This window comes from Ambystoma mexicanum, chromosome 5p, assembly GCF_040938575.1.
Source record: "Ambystoma mexicanum isolate Mex_15411 chromosome 5p, UKY_AmexF1_1, whole genome shotgun sequence".
Lineage (NCBI taxonomy): Eukaryota > Metazoa > Chordata > Amphibia > Caudata > Ambystomatidae > Ambystoma > Ambystoma mexicanum.
Window position 1 is genome coordinate 501,144,151 of NC_090930.1, and position 15,613 is coordinate 501,159,763.

General features: G+C 49.3%; 1 protein-coding gene across 2 annotated transcripts in view; it reads right to left on the reverse strand.

Moving 5' to 3' along the window:
• Positions 1–15,613, reverse strand: part of BRWD3 (bromodomain and WD repeat domain containing 3) — a 1,632,068-nt gene that overhangs the window by 466,163 nt on the left and 1,150,292 nt on the right. For both annotated transcript variants that reach the window (XM_069612911.1, XM_069612910.1), the window contains exon 32: positions 1,288–1,413. In XM_069612911.1, coding sequence (XP_069469012.1) covers positions 1,288–1,413 — 126 coding nt within the window. The remainder of the gene's footprint in view (positions 1–1,287; positions 1,414–15,613) is intronic.

Consider the following 15,613-nt stretch of genomic DNA (forward strand, 5'->3'; position numbering starts at 1 on the left):
AATATCCAGGGAAGGGCACGTGGTATTACATGGCCGAAGCCAAACCCAGGGGCGCTGGTGATTTCGGCCCATTCCCGTCGACACTGAAAAGGGGACTGAGGAGTGGCACCGGTGGGCGGAGTCAGGTGAGCATATGCTCCCAGGGCTGTGCCCCCACATGCCTCTAAATTTAAAGCAGAAGAAGATTTTTCTGGTGAACAAGGTTCTGTCTCCTGTCCCTCGCGAGGGATGTCCATACAGTATGGAGGAAAGGGGACGGGACATTAAGAGTATATGCAGTGAAGCAGTACTCCTAAAATCAGGAGGCAATTAGTTTTTTTTTTACTTTTAATGTTGCATGCCCTCCCTGTTGCACTTCTATACAGGGGTGGTGGGGCCCTCATTGTTGGACCGTGAGGATTTGGCATTCTACCGGGGCAGCAATTTCGATGGGGGTATTCCCAGCACCAACTCTGCTAAGTGCTCTTTTAAGGCCTTTGGGTACATTTACTAACACAAGCCGCATTAATCTGTGCCATGTTCTATTCCGAGACACCACACACAAATGTTATCCCGGTCAGTGGTGGACATTTTGAAGTTGCAGTATGGGAAGCATCTGAAACTCGAATATTTGTGACAAAACACAGTGGCGAATGAAAAGAATAATGTGCACCGTTTCCTGAGAGGCATGCAAAGCGTGCAGAAAAAAAGGAACTGAGGTAAGGGGGTGTTGTGCATGTTATGAGAAGAACTGCCAATGACTTGTCCTGAGTTGTGGAGTGCTGGAGTCAAGGCACGCAAGAGCTGGAGGGATGCCGTGAAGTCACACTAATCTGTGGGAGAAAGCAATCCAATGAATGATGCTTTTTCCTACATAGCTGAGAAAAGCAAGAGGTGGGTGAGATAATTGGACGGACCTCTGTATGCCATGCATTTTATGAAGCCTGGTAATAATGTCAAGGTTTAATTTTGGGGTGCTTGCAAAACAAGAGTTTTGAACATTGTGAAAAATCTTAAAGTAAAAAAGTAGTTTGGAGGAAGTACCCAATCAAAGCTGATATACTCCCACATAGAAATAAAGCACAGGCACTAGTATTTAGAGGTTGACATAAAAAGGGGGTTCAAAGTGGATATGGGAAGGAACCACTGGCCACTTGACATTGTGCAAGAAGACTCATAGGTGACACATGCATAATATAACCAAAAAAATAATTCTGAGCTTGATCATGACTCAACAGTAGATAATCAGAAGGATCTGGAATATTAAAAGAAAGTATGGTTAGCAAAGATAAAGCAATGCATACTCACCCAATATAGTGCAATAACACATCAGTGATGATTTTAGCTGCTTTCACAATAGGACTCTCTGGCTCATTGAATGTTCTAGCATTATGCTCAATATATCGCACTTCCCACATTAATGCAGATATTCTCCTAAAATGGTAAAAATAAAAATGAATACAGGTCATTTGTTATGACTGAATTATGATTAGGCTTGGAGTTCTTCAGTCTCAAATCCCAAAACACTGAAAAAAAGGCCAGAATAAAGGATGCATTCTATGAATTTATTTTACTTACTTTGTAAAAATGTCTTCTAGCCACACAGCAGAAGAGTTTAGCACAGGCTCAGCTAGTCTGGTTGATTTGCTGCCTGTAAATTGTCAGCTATGTCGTTTGGGTCAACTTGGTCTGGAACTGTATTTGCATGATTGGGCCTCTAGGCCATTTGTAAGAAAAATTTAAAAAGACTGAAAAGAGAAATTACATCCAGCATCAGCTGTGAGGAAATATTTTTTGACAGGGGCCGTGGTGGCGCTCGACAGACTCTCAACTCCCTCTTATTCGACCGTGCCACTCCGACAACTTATGTGACATTGATCGCCGTACTAAAGGGTTGTACTATGCCCCTTACCGCAGTTCGAACATCCCCATCCCCTCTGGGCTCAGCCTGCGAGAGGAAACATGCATCAATGGGGAAGGGCAATTTAATAAAAAAACACTCAAAAATAGCAAGCACTAGTCACTTGCTTTTCTTTTTATCCCCCCAAAATCAGAAAAAATGTGTCAACTTGGATAACCAATTGTTGTTGAACCAGTAAATAAAATTCTTCCTCAAGTCAGCTACACACAGAAGCGTGACAACAGACCGTAACTGATACCCATGAACAAAGCTAGCGAAAGGTTGGAAGTCACTCCAAGAAACTCTGAAGAACCACTTTACCAAAGCGAGCATCGGCTCCCCCGGGGTGTCCAGTCATTTGGTCGACTGAAAACTGGTCGAATGACATTTGGTCGACGCAATTTGGTCGAAAACCAAATGGTCGAAAAAATTTTTTTATTTATATATTTATTTTTCGGGTTTTCATTTTTTAAAAAAAAGGGGTTTTTAGAGAAAAAAAGGGGGTTGGGGGACCCCCCAAAAATATTAAAAAAAGGGGTGAAAATAAAAAAATAAAAAATTCGACCATTTGGTTTTTGACCAAATTGGTTCGACCATTTGTCTGGTCGACCAATTTTTTTCGACCAAATGTCTGGTAACCCTCCCCGGGCAATCTCTAGGATGTAATGTTTGGCAAACGTGGGCAAAGAAGACCATGTTGCCACGCAACAAATGTCTCTACCTGGCACTCCCCTCGGGAGGGCCGAGTAGGATGCAACCCCTCTGGTATAGTGGGCCGTAACCCCCGACAGTTACTCGTTACCTGCAATTCTGGCAGCACAGAGATGCACATTACTATCCAACGAGAGAGTCTGTTGGGTAACATCTAGCCTCAACTTGGATTGTGAGAACGCAATGAACAGTTGGTCATCTGTCCTGAAAGAGCCTGTTTTGGACAGGTAAAAATTCAGCACCCTATTGGGATGGAATCTGTACAGCCTCTCCCCATGCTTAGATGGATGGGGTGGAGGGTAAAACGCTGAGCGATCTATACTGTGGCTCAAGGGGAATTCTGACGCCACCTTTGGTAAAAACTTTCAGAGATACATCCTCCTTAAAAAACATCTGGAGGGGGCGCATACAGTACCTGCAATTCACTGACCCATCTGTCAGATGTAATCGCCATCAAAAAAGCGGTTTTTAAAGTAAGAAGTATGATGGAAGAAGAATGCAAAGGTTCAAAAAAAGCCGTGATTAAAACAGTAAGAAACATGTTGAAATCCCAATCAGGGACCACAAAAGGCCAAGGAGGAAAAGAATTAACCAGGCCCTTCAGGAACTGGGCCACCAATGGAACGGTAAAAATGAACCTTGCTCTGGTGTCCTTTTAAACAAGGAAATGTCCACCAGGACTCCCTTTAATGTGCCCACTTGTAGGCCTGATTTGGCCACTGCCAACAAAAACTCCATCACTGATGAGGTGGGACATAACATCGGGTCCACGGGCCACAAACATTCTCCATCTGCACGCGTATCAAGACCTAGTGGATGGTATATGTGCAGCAAACAACATCCCCTCCTCAAAGTCCCAGTCCCCAAACCTCAGCCTCTCAAGAGTCAAGCATTCAGTTGGAGAGGGTCTGGGTTCGGGTTAAGCACTGAACATCCTGACTGCAATAAGAGGTCCGGTCTCTGAGGAAGCAGGTGGGGTGGGCATACGGCCAGTTCCAGAAGATCTGATCACCACATCCTCCATGCCCAGTCTGGGGCGATCAGGATCAAGTGAGCCCTGAATCGCCTCAACCTACCGAGAAGGCAAGGGAGGGCAGGTAACGGCAGGAACCCATAATGGAGGTCAAAGAACGCATCCCTCGTCCCTCTAACAGAACTCCTTGCATTTCGTGTTGTCCCTTGTTGCAAACAGGTCCACTGTTGGGGTGCCCCACTCGGTGCAGATCTCTTCAATGTCTTCCGGGCATAGCTCCCAGGCGTGGGAGACCGATCTCTGCCTGCTCAGATCGTCCCCCAACCCATTCTACACCCCTTCGAGATGAGGTGCAGAGACTGAGATGTTGATGTCCAGCATCTTCACCATAGCTACCAATAGGAGAAGGTTTCCGAAGGCAAGGGTTGGCAACAAGGTGGGTGGTCTGGAGGGTAAGAGGCAAAAGGAAGGCAGTATCCCTGCTGGATGACCTTTCATAGTCAAACAGGGATATTTTGCTCCCACAGGGGATAAATGGCTGAAGCCCACTTCAGAGAGGCTTTGCGCCGGGGAGGGGAGAGCGGAGGTGGAAGCAGATCTTCTAGGTGTACCACATCCCCTACCCCTGTAGGGATGACGTTGCCCATGCCTGACTGAGGGTGCTTGACCTCTACCTCTCTGGGCACAAGTGGCAAAGGCGCAAAAACCTCTGCCTGCCTGGCTCAGGCCACTGTTTCTGCACCGCTAGACCCAGCGACTTTGCAGTAGCCTTAGAGGTTTGAAATGTCTGGAGTGACTCGTCAGCTTGGTGCCAACAAGTTAATGCGATCAAAGGGCATGTCCAGAAGTTTCTCTTGGACGTTAGTAGCGACCCTTGATGTCCACAGCCAAGAAAGTTGCTGTAGGACAGTACTGGTGGCCATCGCCTTGTGACCAGTCTGTGGTATCCATGCCAGAATGGAAAATCTGTTGGGAGGCTTCCTTGCCGTCTTTAATAAGAGCTTCAAAATAGTCCTGCATCTCCCCTTCAAGGATGTGCTCGGCCACCTGGGCTATCACTGACCACAGGCCATAGGAAAATGTGGCTTAGGCACAAGAGGGGGTGATGCATCGGAGACCCAGGCTCCCAAATGGAGACCTTATATTCCTGCTCCATGCATCCAATCTCTTGCTCTTCCTATCAGGGGGCAAAGACGGACAGGAGATGGTCTTAAGGTTCACTGTAGCGGCCTGTAACAACAAACTCTTCGGGGAAGCATGGACAGAAAGAAGCAAGGGGTTTGAAGGGCCCAGACTATTCTTCTTGGCTAGGTCGTGTCCATCAGGAGAAAGGACACCAATTTGGCCCACAGTTCCATCACTGTGGGCCCCTGTTAAGATGGATTTCTAGAATCTGGCCTGGAGGACAGATTTAAGAAGGCCACCCTAGTTATGGTGAACAGGGAGCTCTGAAAGGGTAGCCAAAACTCAATCAAAGTAGAGTGGAGAGCAGTGAAGGCTTGTTCTCAGGAGAGTGCGAGTGGAGCTAAGGCTCTCAATGAATCCACATACTATGGTATACAATAATTCAGTTTAGACAGTGTGACAGGGGGGGTACCGTCCCAAAGAATCATGCTGAGTCTTGACGAAACGTCCAGGGGTGTTGATTACAAAAATTCAAAAACATTGTTAGAATGGCTGGTGATGTCATTGGCTTTCTGGGTCCTTTGGGGTTGATGGTAGGGCTGGCCCTTTCCTCTCAACGAATGGAACCCATATCTGTCTTTCACTTCTCTACAGCTCAGGTGTTTACCTTAAGTCATGGTCTATCTGATTCCCTAGGGAATTTCTAGCTTTCCCTCTCCTATCCCTGTTTAGTAGTCTCAGGAAATTAGGGAATGCTGCCTTCTCTCGCCCAGCGTCACTCTCACTCTTTTAGCCCTCTCGCTCCTGACCCTTTGCTATACTGGTCCTTTACGCTGTTCTCCTCCTACCACACCACAGTCCCTCCACTTCCTTTCTCATTCTTATTACCACTTGTATCTGAAACTGTTCAATACCTCTGGTCCCTCCTTCTCCCTCTCACTCACTCTACTGCCTCCTGTTGTGCCTCCCGCTCTACCTCTCCTACTCTCCATACTCTGCTGCTACCACCACCTCTCTACTACCGCTGTCCTTCTCAAGGGATATGGTGTCCTGCTCACCCCTCTATTACCGACTACCACTCCACCAGTTCTGTCCTTCTCTTACTACTCCTGCCACTTTACTCCCAACTACTAACTCTGCCACTACCTCAGATAATCTCTCTCTCTCTCTCTCTCTCTCTCTCTCTCTCTCTCTCTCTCTCTCTCTCTCTCTCTCTCTCTCTCTCTCTCTCTCTCTAACACACACACACACACACACACACACACACACACACACACACACACACACTGCTTTTGCCTCCTCTGGTCTCTTGGACGTCTTTCACCACCTGTCCTCACCCAACTAACCCACACTTGCACACTCACACACACCTCCTTAAATGCCCCACACCCTCCCAGGATTGGCTACTATTTTTCAGGAAGATTAAAGCACCTATTTTCAACGCAGTCAGGCATCCACATAATCATCAGCCACAGTGTTTCAGGTGTGATTTCTCGGAAGTCTATAACAGCTGGTCTCAAATAACGAGATTGAGCGTCACATAAGGCTTTGAATTCAACTAGCAAGTGACGCAAGGTCTCTATTTGTATTTCACTTTTACAATACCTACAGAATCTTTCATGTGATGCAATGATTTTACGTCTGGCCAATATTGCACCAGTAGGCCACAAATTCAGCCTCAACCTAGCAGAAAGCCGGATCGATGTTGTTTAAATGGACATTTGATCAAGTAAGATTCAGGCACGCTCTACCTTTTATGCAAGAAAACCTCCCCATCAAAGTCACGATACAAGAGACAGGTATTTCTGTTTGAAGCCCAATCCCATTTGAATAATTTGGTCTTGACGTGAGTGGGATTTTGAACAAGGGTCTCAATAGATACATCAGCATAAGCCAGACCATTTATGACTTCTTGTCGCCACTTACGTGCAAATTCATCATCAGAGGTCAAAATGTAACAGGAAAGAGCATTCATAAGCATATTGAATGAACCAGCTAAAAGGCATTTCCTACATAAAGCTAACAATTGCCATAAGTAACGAGCATAGAGAGAGGTTAAACCCAACTCGTTACGAATCAAGGCAATTGGAGTGCAGTCAGGTAACCCAAGCGTTTTTTTCCAAAATGTGGACTCGAATTTACTCCAGACGGTCTCCGAAAGAATGGGAAAGGTTTCAGAGCCATATAAAAGTATTGGGGTTACCTTTTGCCGAAAATAGGTTAAGGCTGGCTGGATAGAACATTTTCAAAATTTTGCTTGTCATATATCCATCAGACATTTATATACAAACATATAATGCATGCATCCAATAGAACATAAAACATAAATGTGGACATTATTGGTTCTTATTGAACAGATAAAAAAACTGGTGGGGTGTTGTAAGTCAAAGGAAGCACCATAAATTCTAGGTTTGCCAAGTATGTGTTAATATCTCAATCCTTGCTACCTAACTAGTCTAAAGGATGACAGCATTGCCTGGGAAACCTGACAGAGCGCACCGGTAGAGCAGCCAAGCTTTCCTTAATATGCAAAGTTGTTTATCCTTACCGCCGGAGCTGGAACTGTATTTCCGAGTCTATGCTAGCCTGGCTCAAGGGGGTGTGGCAGAGGGTGTGCTTAGGCAGGCTTCAAAAGGTGCTTGTAAACCCTGCCCCCTTTTCTGGAAGCATCTCTGGCAAGAAATGTGAAAGTTTCTGAGGAACTGGACTCTCTGTGTTATAAGGCCTTCTGATGGGCCTTTCAATCTTAATGTCTCTGGTAAGCTGGTGGGAGCCTCATTAATAAGGCCTCCTTTTCTGAATGGTGTGTAGATCTCAGGAGACTTTGCTGTACCCCTCTCTCGCGTGGCCGGTGTTAGGCTGCTGGTTGTTTGCTGGGACAAAGTATGAATTTCTGCTGCAAGGTGGCTTCCCTCTGCTGCTTCCCACTGCGGTTATCCCCCGTCAGCGATCGCCATCATCATCTTCAAGGTGGGGATGTGGTCTGTACACACTCGCGCTAGCACCAGGGAATGTTTGGGGTGGACTCCCCCCTGTTAGGGAGATTTATCATGGTTATGCTTTATTCCCTCTCCAAGTGAGTCCCCCAGCATTTTTTGCTGGACTTTTGGACCTTTTTCTTTCATTCTTGAATGAGTGGAGCCTTTTTCCACTCATTCATTCATTCATTCTTGTGGGCTACGTCTTTTGGAACTCTATTCTTTATATTCTACCTGTACTATAGAGTCTGTCTGCTCCACAGCTCTTAAAGGCATCAGTGTTTTACTACTGCAGCACCCACTCCTTATGGGCAGTGTTGCTGGGGACCCTTAGGGTCCTCCTTTAAGATTTGTTTTGTACATCCTCAAGTAACTACAGTTCTTAAGGATAGTATCTCTCCCAAAACTCTATAGTCCGACAGATTGGCACACACCACCTTCAGTGGAGTGCCAAAGGGATACTTAGTATCCCCCTTCTCGCTGCTCCTGTGACTTTTTAGTCACATAGACAATCCCCTAGATATGGCTGGTGGTAGTGGACATGTTCTACTAACTATCCCGAAGGCATGTGCTTGGATCACCTCGTTTCTACAGGAAAGGGCAATGAAAGTCTTTACGGACTCAGCTTGTGCCATTCCAAGTCACATTAAATGCGGAGTCCCACAGGGCTTGTGCATTGCGCCTACCCTCTATAACCCATTCACGAGGCCTCTGTTCAACATTCTCGATGCACTGGGAATCTCATACACTAACTATGCTGATGACACCCATGTGCTTATTCCCCCTAACGGGTGATTACGAGTCCGACATGAACACCCTCATCTCCATTTACTCAACTATCCAATTCTGGATGGCAGAAAATTGGTTATGTCTCAACAGTGAGAAAATTGAACTTCTGTTAATTGGATCCCGGCCACCCAGGGTAAATTGAACAAACAATGCAGCTCCTTCGCCATTGATAATTTACCTATCACTGTGTCTCAAACTGTCAAGACCTTGGGTGTCTATTAATACCATTGCCTCCTACTCAGCTTACTACTCCAAACTGCTTAATGCAGCCAGAACCTTCTTATCTCAACAGAATTGCCACACCATTGCAAAGGCAATAATAGGATCAAGATTGGATTACTGTAATGCCCTCTTTGTAGGGATTTCTGGCAAAAATATTGCTAAACTCCAACTGGTATAAAACAATGCCATTAGGGCCGCCACCGGTATCTCCAAAATGGACCACATCTTTGAGGTGAGGAGGCAGGTTCATTGGCTTCCTGTTAAAGAGAGAATTGTCTTTAAAACCCTCGCCCCTACGCATAAGTGCGTCCATGATCTGGCACCCCACACATGGTCCAAAGAATAGCTAAGCCAACCTCATCCAGGCTTACTAGAATGGCCTACGCCAACAGGATTTCCATTCCTAAGACTCAGAGGCCCTCATCCCGAGTTTGGTGGTAAGTACCGTCCCTTACCGGCATGGCACAAATAGCGTGTCCGAGCTGGCAGTAGCCTGCTAAAAGCGCACTATTACGAGTTTGCGGGCACAAGGTTTGCGCCATGCCAGTAAGGGACCTAGCGCCATGCCGCAAAAGGGCCTGAAAAACCCCGTACCAGCATGAATCGCACTGTAGACAACACTACCGCCATAGACCAACGCTGCATTAGCGGTGATCGTAAATAGCGGTCACCGCTATTTACGGTCACCGTTAAATTGCGGAACCGGAAGTAGCGTCATCGCACAGGAACGGGAAGGAGCACGGCGGACATCTTTAAAAGCACAATCCATTGCCATCCTCACCACACAGGACCCCTGGCACACTGGTGACCGACAATTACCTACAACCACCCAGGAATGCCCAAAGCACCAAAGAAGGGAGCTGCCCGCCTTTGAAAGGAGCGGTTCAGCCCAGATGAGCTGCAAATGCTTGTAGATACCCTACACAAGCATGCTGGGACTATTTTTAGCAGCAACATGCGGAGTGAGGCGGTGCAGAAAAAAAAAGAAATCTGGGCATTAGTATGCCAGAAGGTGAGCGCAGTGGGCAACACCCCGCGCACCGTAAAGGATTGCTGCAAAAGGTGGGATGACCTCCAGCTGACTGTGCGGAGCATCCTTTCTGCGAACAGAAACCAGGCCTTGGAGACCGGAGGAGGCTCAAGTTCGCCAATAAAACTCATGCCGTGGGAGGAGACATGTGCGGCCATAATAGGGGCCAAATCCATTGAAGGGGTCGGAGAAATGGAGTGTGGCGCGACGTCATCCGCTGATGGAGGTGAGTGTCCAAAGTAAATACTGCTAAGGTAAATACATGAAAGTCACTGCCAACGTCTGGCCAAAGAGTCACGCCATGGTCGGCCACACCCCCACCCCTGTAAATCATGCCGAAGCAAGTGAGACCCAAGCCAGTGCCATGTGCAAGGCCGTAACGTACATGACACATACCACACAAAGTTGCTCATTCCATGAGGCACAAAGGGTAGTTTATGTAAACAGTGTGCATGTTAGACAGCACAGTACCTGGCCAACATGAGTGACACCAACATATGCATGCATTTAACATCCAAGTATGAAATGAAGTGCCGTTCCCTACACAAATGCCAATTACCCACAATTGTCTGAATGTGCTATTGTAGCCATGTATGAATGCTGGCTATCCAAACATCACTCATGCCGTCCCTTTCTTCCACCCCCACAGGCAGTGAGCATGACAGTGAGGAGCAGCAGAGCAACCGTCCCCAGCACATCCAGGGGCCCAGGCAGGGGCCGCCGTCTCCCAGCAACAAAGACAACACTGGGACATACACCACCAGCACCAGCAAGGCCCGTGGAGTGTGCACCACCCCCACCCCCATCCACACTGCCTGCAGACACCTGCCCAAAGCCACGGTCCGAGGAGTCCAGTGTGGCTGGGGAGGAGGCAGCCACGCCCCCCCTCGAAGTTGAGGACAGCCCCAATGACATCTGGGGAACAACTAGGACAACACTGTGGAAGTCGTGCACACCCCTGAAGACTTCTGAAACGCCCAGGTATCCTTCAGTGACTCTGGTGAGAACGACACACTGGAGCAGTCTGGCCAAGGACAGACACAGGGACATGGCAGTCCTGTGTACAGTCCCGTTGAGGAAGCGTCGGCAGGACATGTCAGCCCGATTCCCAGCAGGGCCACTGCTTCATCCGCCGATGCACAGCGGGCTGACCAGCTCACTGCCCTGATAACAGAATTTGTGCAGGACAATCGCCAGGCCAGGGAGGAGTGGCGTGCTGATTTGAGGGCACTTGGCCAGTCCATAACGGAAAACACTAACCTCCTCTGTGAGGTGCTCGTCCGCATAGCCAATGCTTTGGAGGCTGCTCATCCTGGCCAACAGCATCAGCATGAAGACACACCGTCCACGAGCAACTCCACCCAGACCAGCCCGCTCCGTGCGCAGCGCCGACGGGATACGCCTCCCCCTGGCTCCGGGAGCGCAGAATGACTATACTGGCAGCCACATGTTGGCTACGTGGACCCTATGGGACCAGTGTGGGGTTGCTGTGGTGGGAGGGGGGGTGAGGATGTGTGGGGGAGTTGTGGGGGAGAGAGGGGGGGGTTGAGGGTGTGTGGGGGAGTTGGGGAAGGGGGTGAGGGTGTGTGGGGGAGTTGTGGGGGAAGGGGGAGGGGGGTGAGGGTGTTGGAGGGTTTGTTTTTCACGTTGATATTTTCACTTTTAATACACCGGTTGTGTTACAAATAAATAACCAGAGTGGACATTCATCATTGCACATGTGTCATTTAATCTTGCACAGTGCATAGTGTGCATGTATCCCCACACCCAGTGCCCTACGTCTAAACATTATGTCACCCTCTACTGACTTGTGTGTCAGAAATATTGTGCAATCAATGACTGCCGCACAGCATGTCCCTCCTGTGCATCGGCACCGTGATGATGTCCTGCCACATCTTCCTCCTCGGTTACCAGTCATTTGGTCGAAAACCAAAACACCTTCCTCCTCCCCTTCAGCATCATCAGGTGGTAGCAGTTCCATGTCAGGGGGCAGGGGCACGTTCCGACGGATGCACATATTGTGCAGCATTACACATGCCATGGTGATCTTGGCCACCTTCTCATTGCTGTAGAGGAGTGCTCCACCTGACCGGCTGAGGCAGCGAAATCGTGCCTTGAACAGGCCAAAGGTCTGCTCTATCACCACACATGTACGGGTATGGGAACGATTGTAGTCCTCCTCGTGCCTGTTCAGTGGGTTTCGGACAGGGGTCATGAGCCACGGCTTCAAGGGATAGCAACCGTAACCTGCATGAGAGTGGAATGAAGGTAAGTGTTTGCACATTCATGTAGGACAACTGTACTAGTCTCTCATGGTAGCAGGTAATTTGTGCCCACACGCACATGTCCCTGGATGCATTGACCCCATTTCTGGCCCCACTATGTGTCCTGTGCAATGGACTAATGTTGTGGGTTGCATCTTCAAGGTGGGTCATGGTGTGCACTGAAATCCTGTTGCACGTGCATCGTATATGCATACAGCATTGTTGGTGTAAAATCAGCGATGAGCAGTGTTCTGTGGAATTTGGTAGTAGGGAGCGTTGGCTGTAGTCAGGTCTATATTGGGCATTCTGCACTGATCAGTTCCATGGTGACATGCAGCACTCCTATGGGTGTGCCGAACCAGTGACACACTGTGGTATCCCTGGTCGACTCAGTTCAATGCACGTCCAGGGATGACTGTCCTGTGTGGTGATATGCTGGTGACAGCAACATAGTGCATATGCAGTGCATAGTGCAGGATGACCTTATGGTGTGTGAGGGCCGCTGATGAGTGGTGCATGTGTTGTGGGATGTGGGCTGGTTACCTGTTAGTCATGTAGTGATAGGTGTCGGCCTTACTTCATCACAATGGGATTTGGTTGTCATGTACCATTTCAGTTGCTTTGGGGCACAGTGTTCGGTGTTGTGCGCATCGTGCACTGACATCAACATTCCCACCCAGGTGGAGTATGCGCACCCCCCCCATTCCCACCTAGGTGCAGTATGCACCCCCCCCCCCATTCCCACCCAGGTGGAGTATGCAGCCACCCAGCTCACAACCCCAATGCACTGCCATGGCCCAGTCAGGCAACTCACCAAGCAGCCAGGCACGTCGTCCAGCATGTCGCTCCATCTAGCATGGAGTTCTGCAGTACCAAAGACTCATGAGTTGATCCTGGATATCGGGTACAGCAATGTGCAATGATCTTGCTGGCGTTGCATACCATCTGCACATTGATGGAGTGGTATTGCTTGCGGTTGCGATACACCACCTCCATGGCATGCGGGACCACCAATTCCACATAGGTGCAGTCGAGGGCACCTACACAAATTGGCATGCCTGGCAGGGCATGAAAGGCAACTTTTGTATCAAATATCTCCTGGGGAGTCCGTGGTAGGGATATGTAGTCCCTTGTGTGCTTGAGGAGGGCATCCAGCACTTGTTTCAGTATCCGGGAAAATAAGGGTTGTGATATGCCGTGCATGTGCCCCACTGTATGCTGGTAGGTGCTTGTGGCAAGGAAGTGGAGCACAGACACTACCTTCAGTAGAGAGAGGGATGGCAGTGAGGCTCACTATGTCGTTGTGTATAAAGTCCACTATGGTGGTGATGGTGTCACGGTCAAGCCGGTACAGGGTGTGGATCTACTCAGGTGTTAGGTTGAAGGGGGTGGCTCTGATGCAAGGGATTGGGGGCTGCCGGCATGGTAACAGTGGGTGCACTGGTGGGGCAAGCTGGGCCTGTCTCACCCTCCTTCTCCTCCTGCATCTCCTCTGTGGTGGCGGCTGTTTTTGTTGTTGTTGAGGCATTGCAAGCAAGGCTTCCAGCTCCAGTAATGCTACTACTATTGGTATCATCTTGGTGTGGGAGGGGGTGTGGTGTGTTGGTGTGCTCCTTTTGTACTGGCCCTGACTCCATTGCCTCCACCTGTGCTGATTGTGTGCACCTGTGGCTCTTGGAAACACTGCTCAGGGTTCTTAACGCCTGGTCGGCGATGCCGGTATTAACACCATGTAAGCACTTTTTTGGCCTTCAGGAGGCCATTAATTGCATGTCTGCATCACTTGTGATCTTATCCTGTTTAGGGGATGCCGCTAATGCCGGCATGGTGTGTCGCGCGCTATTTACGGTGCCGTAAATAGCGGTCTGGTTGGTCAGAAGGAACAAGTTACTTACCTGTAACTGTTGTTCTCCAGCATGGGTCTGGCATGGATTCACATGCTCATGAATATTCCCCGTCGTCAGGCTGGGAATCCTCGGTAAAGAAAAAACCAGTATCAGTTTCGTTTCTGATCTGTCTTTCGTAGTAGTAACCAATCACTGATCTCTGCGTCATACTGACCACAGCCAATGACTGCCCTCTACCTAAGCCCCTTCTCTGGCAGCCATCTTCAGATTTGGTAGCACGTGAAGTGGCAGTATGACCAAGTGACGAGCCGCAGAGAGGTAGGCGGGAGGGTTCGCATGTGAATCCATGCCAGACCCATGCTGGAGAACAACAGTTACAGGTAAGCAACTTGTTCCTTCTCCAGCATGGGGTCTGGCATGGATTCACATGCTCATGAATAAAGAATACATAGCAGTACACACATGCACAACCACGAGAGGTGGCAAAGGCTCAACATTAAGCATTACATCAAACTCAACATGAAGCAAATCTTACCTCCTCACCAGGCTCACCTTAGGCGAACAGGTTGCGCAGCACTGCTTGGCCGACCCTGGACTCCTCCCTGGAATCCCGATCGACGCAGTAGAATTTCGTGAAGGTGTGCGTCGACCTCCACGTAGCAGCCCTGCAGATGTCCAGCAAGGGCACAACAGATAGGAACGCCGTGGTAGCTGCGATCGCTCTGGTGGAATGGGCTCTCGGACAGCCAGGCAGCGGTCGGTTTGCCAACCGATGACAGTACATGATACAGCCGGAGAGCCATCTGGAAATGGAAGCCTTCGAGAGAGCCTTCCCCTGATTGACAGGTCCAAAGTTCACAAAGAGTTGTGACGTCTTCCGAAAACCCTTTGTACGGTCCACCTAGAACTTCAGCGCTCTAGCCACATCCAGCGAGTGCAAAGTCCTTTCAGCCGGCGACGAAGGCGACGGGAAGAAAACAGGCAACACCAAGGGTTTGTTGAGGTGGAAGTCCGACGGCACCTTGGGCATGAAGGAGGGGTGCGTCCTGAGCACTACCCTCGTGTCGTGAAAAGTCAAGTACGGGGCCTTGCAGGAAAGGGCCTGGATCTCTCCCACCCGTCGTGCGGAGGTGATGGCCACAAGAAACGCTGTTTTCCACGACAAGAACTTCAACGGAGCCGAGTGCAGAGGCTCAAACGGAGGTCCCATGAGCTTGGTCAGCACCATGTTGAGCTCCCACGCCGGGGCCGGAGCCTTCAACCGCGGGAACGATCTGAACAGTCCCTTCATGAACTCTTTCACCAGACGATGAGACCACAAAGACATCCGCCCCGTGGTTCTGGTGTATCGGGAGATCGCAGCAAGATGAATCTTGATGGACGCGTGCGCCAGTCCAGCTTTGGCCAGCGTCAGTAGGTACGGCAGTACTTGGGGAGCCGTAATCCGCAGAGGGTTAATCTTCTGTGCGTGGCAGCAGACAGAGAACCTCTTCCATTTGTGTCCGTAGCATTTAAGATTTGAGGACGCCCTGGCCTTTGCAAGAACCTCTCTGCAGTCGGCCGGTATGTGTATCCTCCAAACTCTAACGCTGCAGGAGCCAGGCCTGCAAGTTCAGTGACTTCGGGTCGTGATGGCGCCCCCTACCCTGGAGAGAAGATCCGCGTCCACTGGCAGCTTGATTGACGGGGACGCTGACAAGTCCAGAAGGTCCGGGAACCATATCTGCCCCAGCCACGCAGGTGCGACGAGGATCATCCTGCACCGTGACCTCTTGAGCTGGTTGATGAGCCGGAT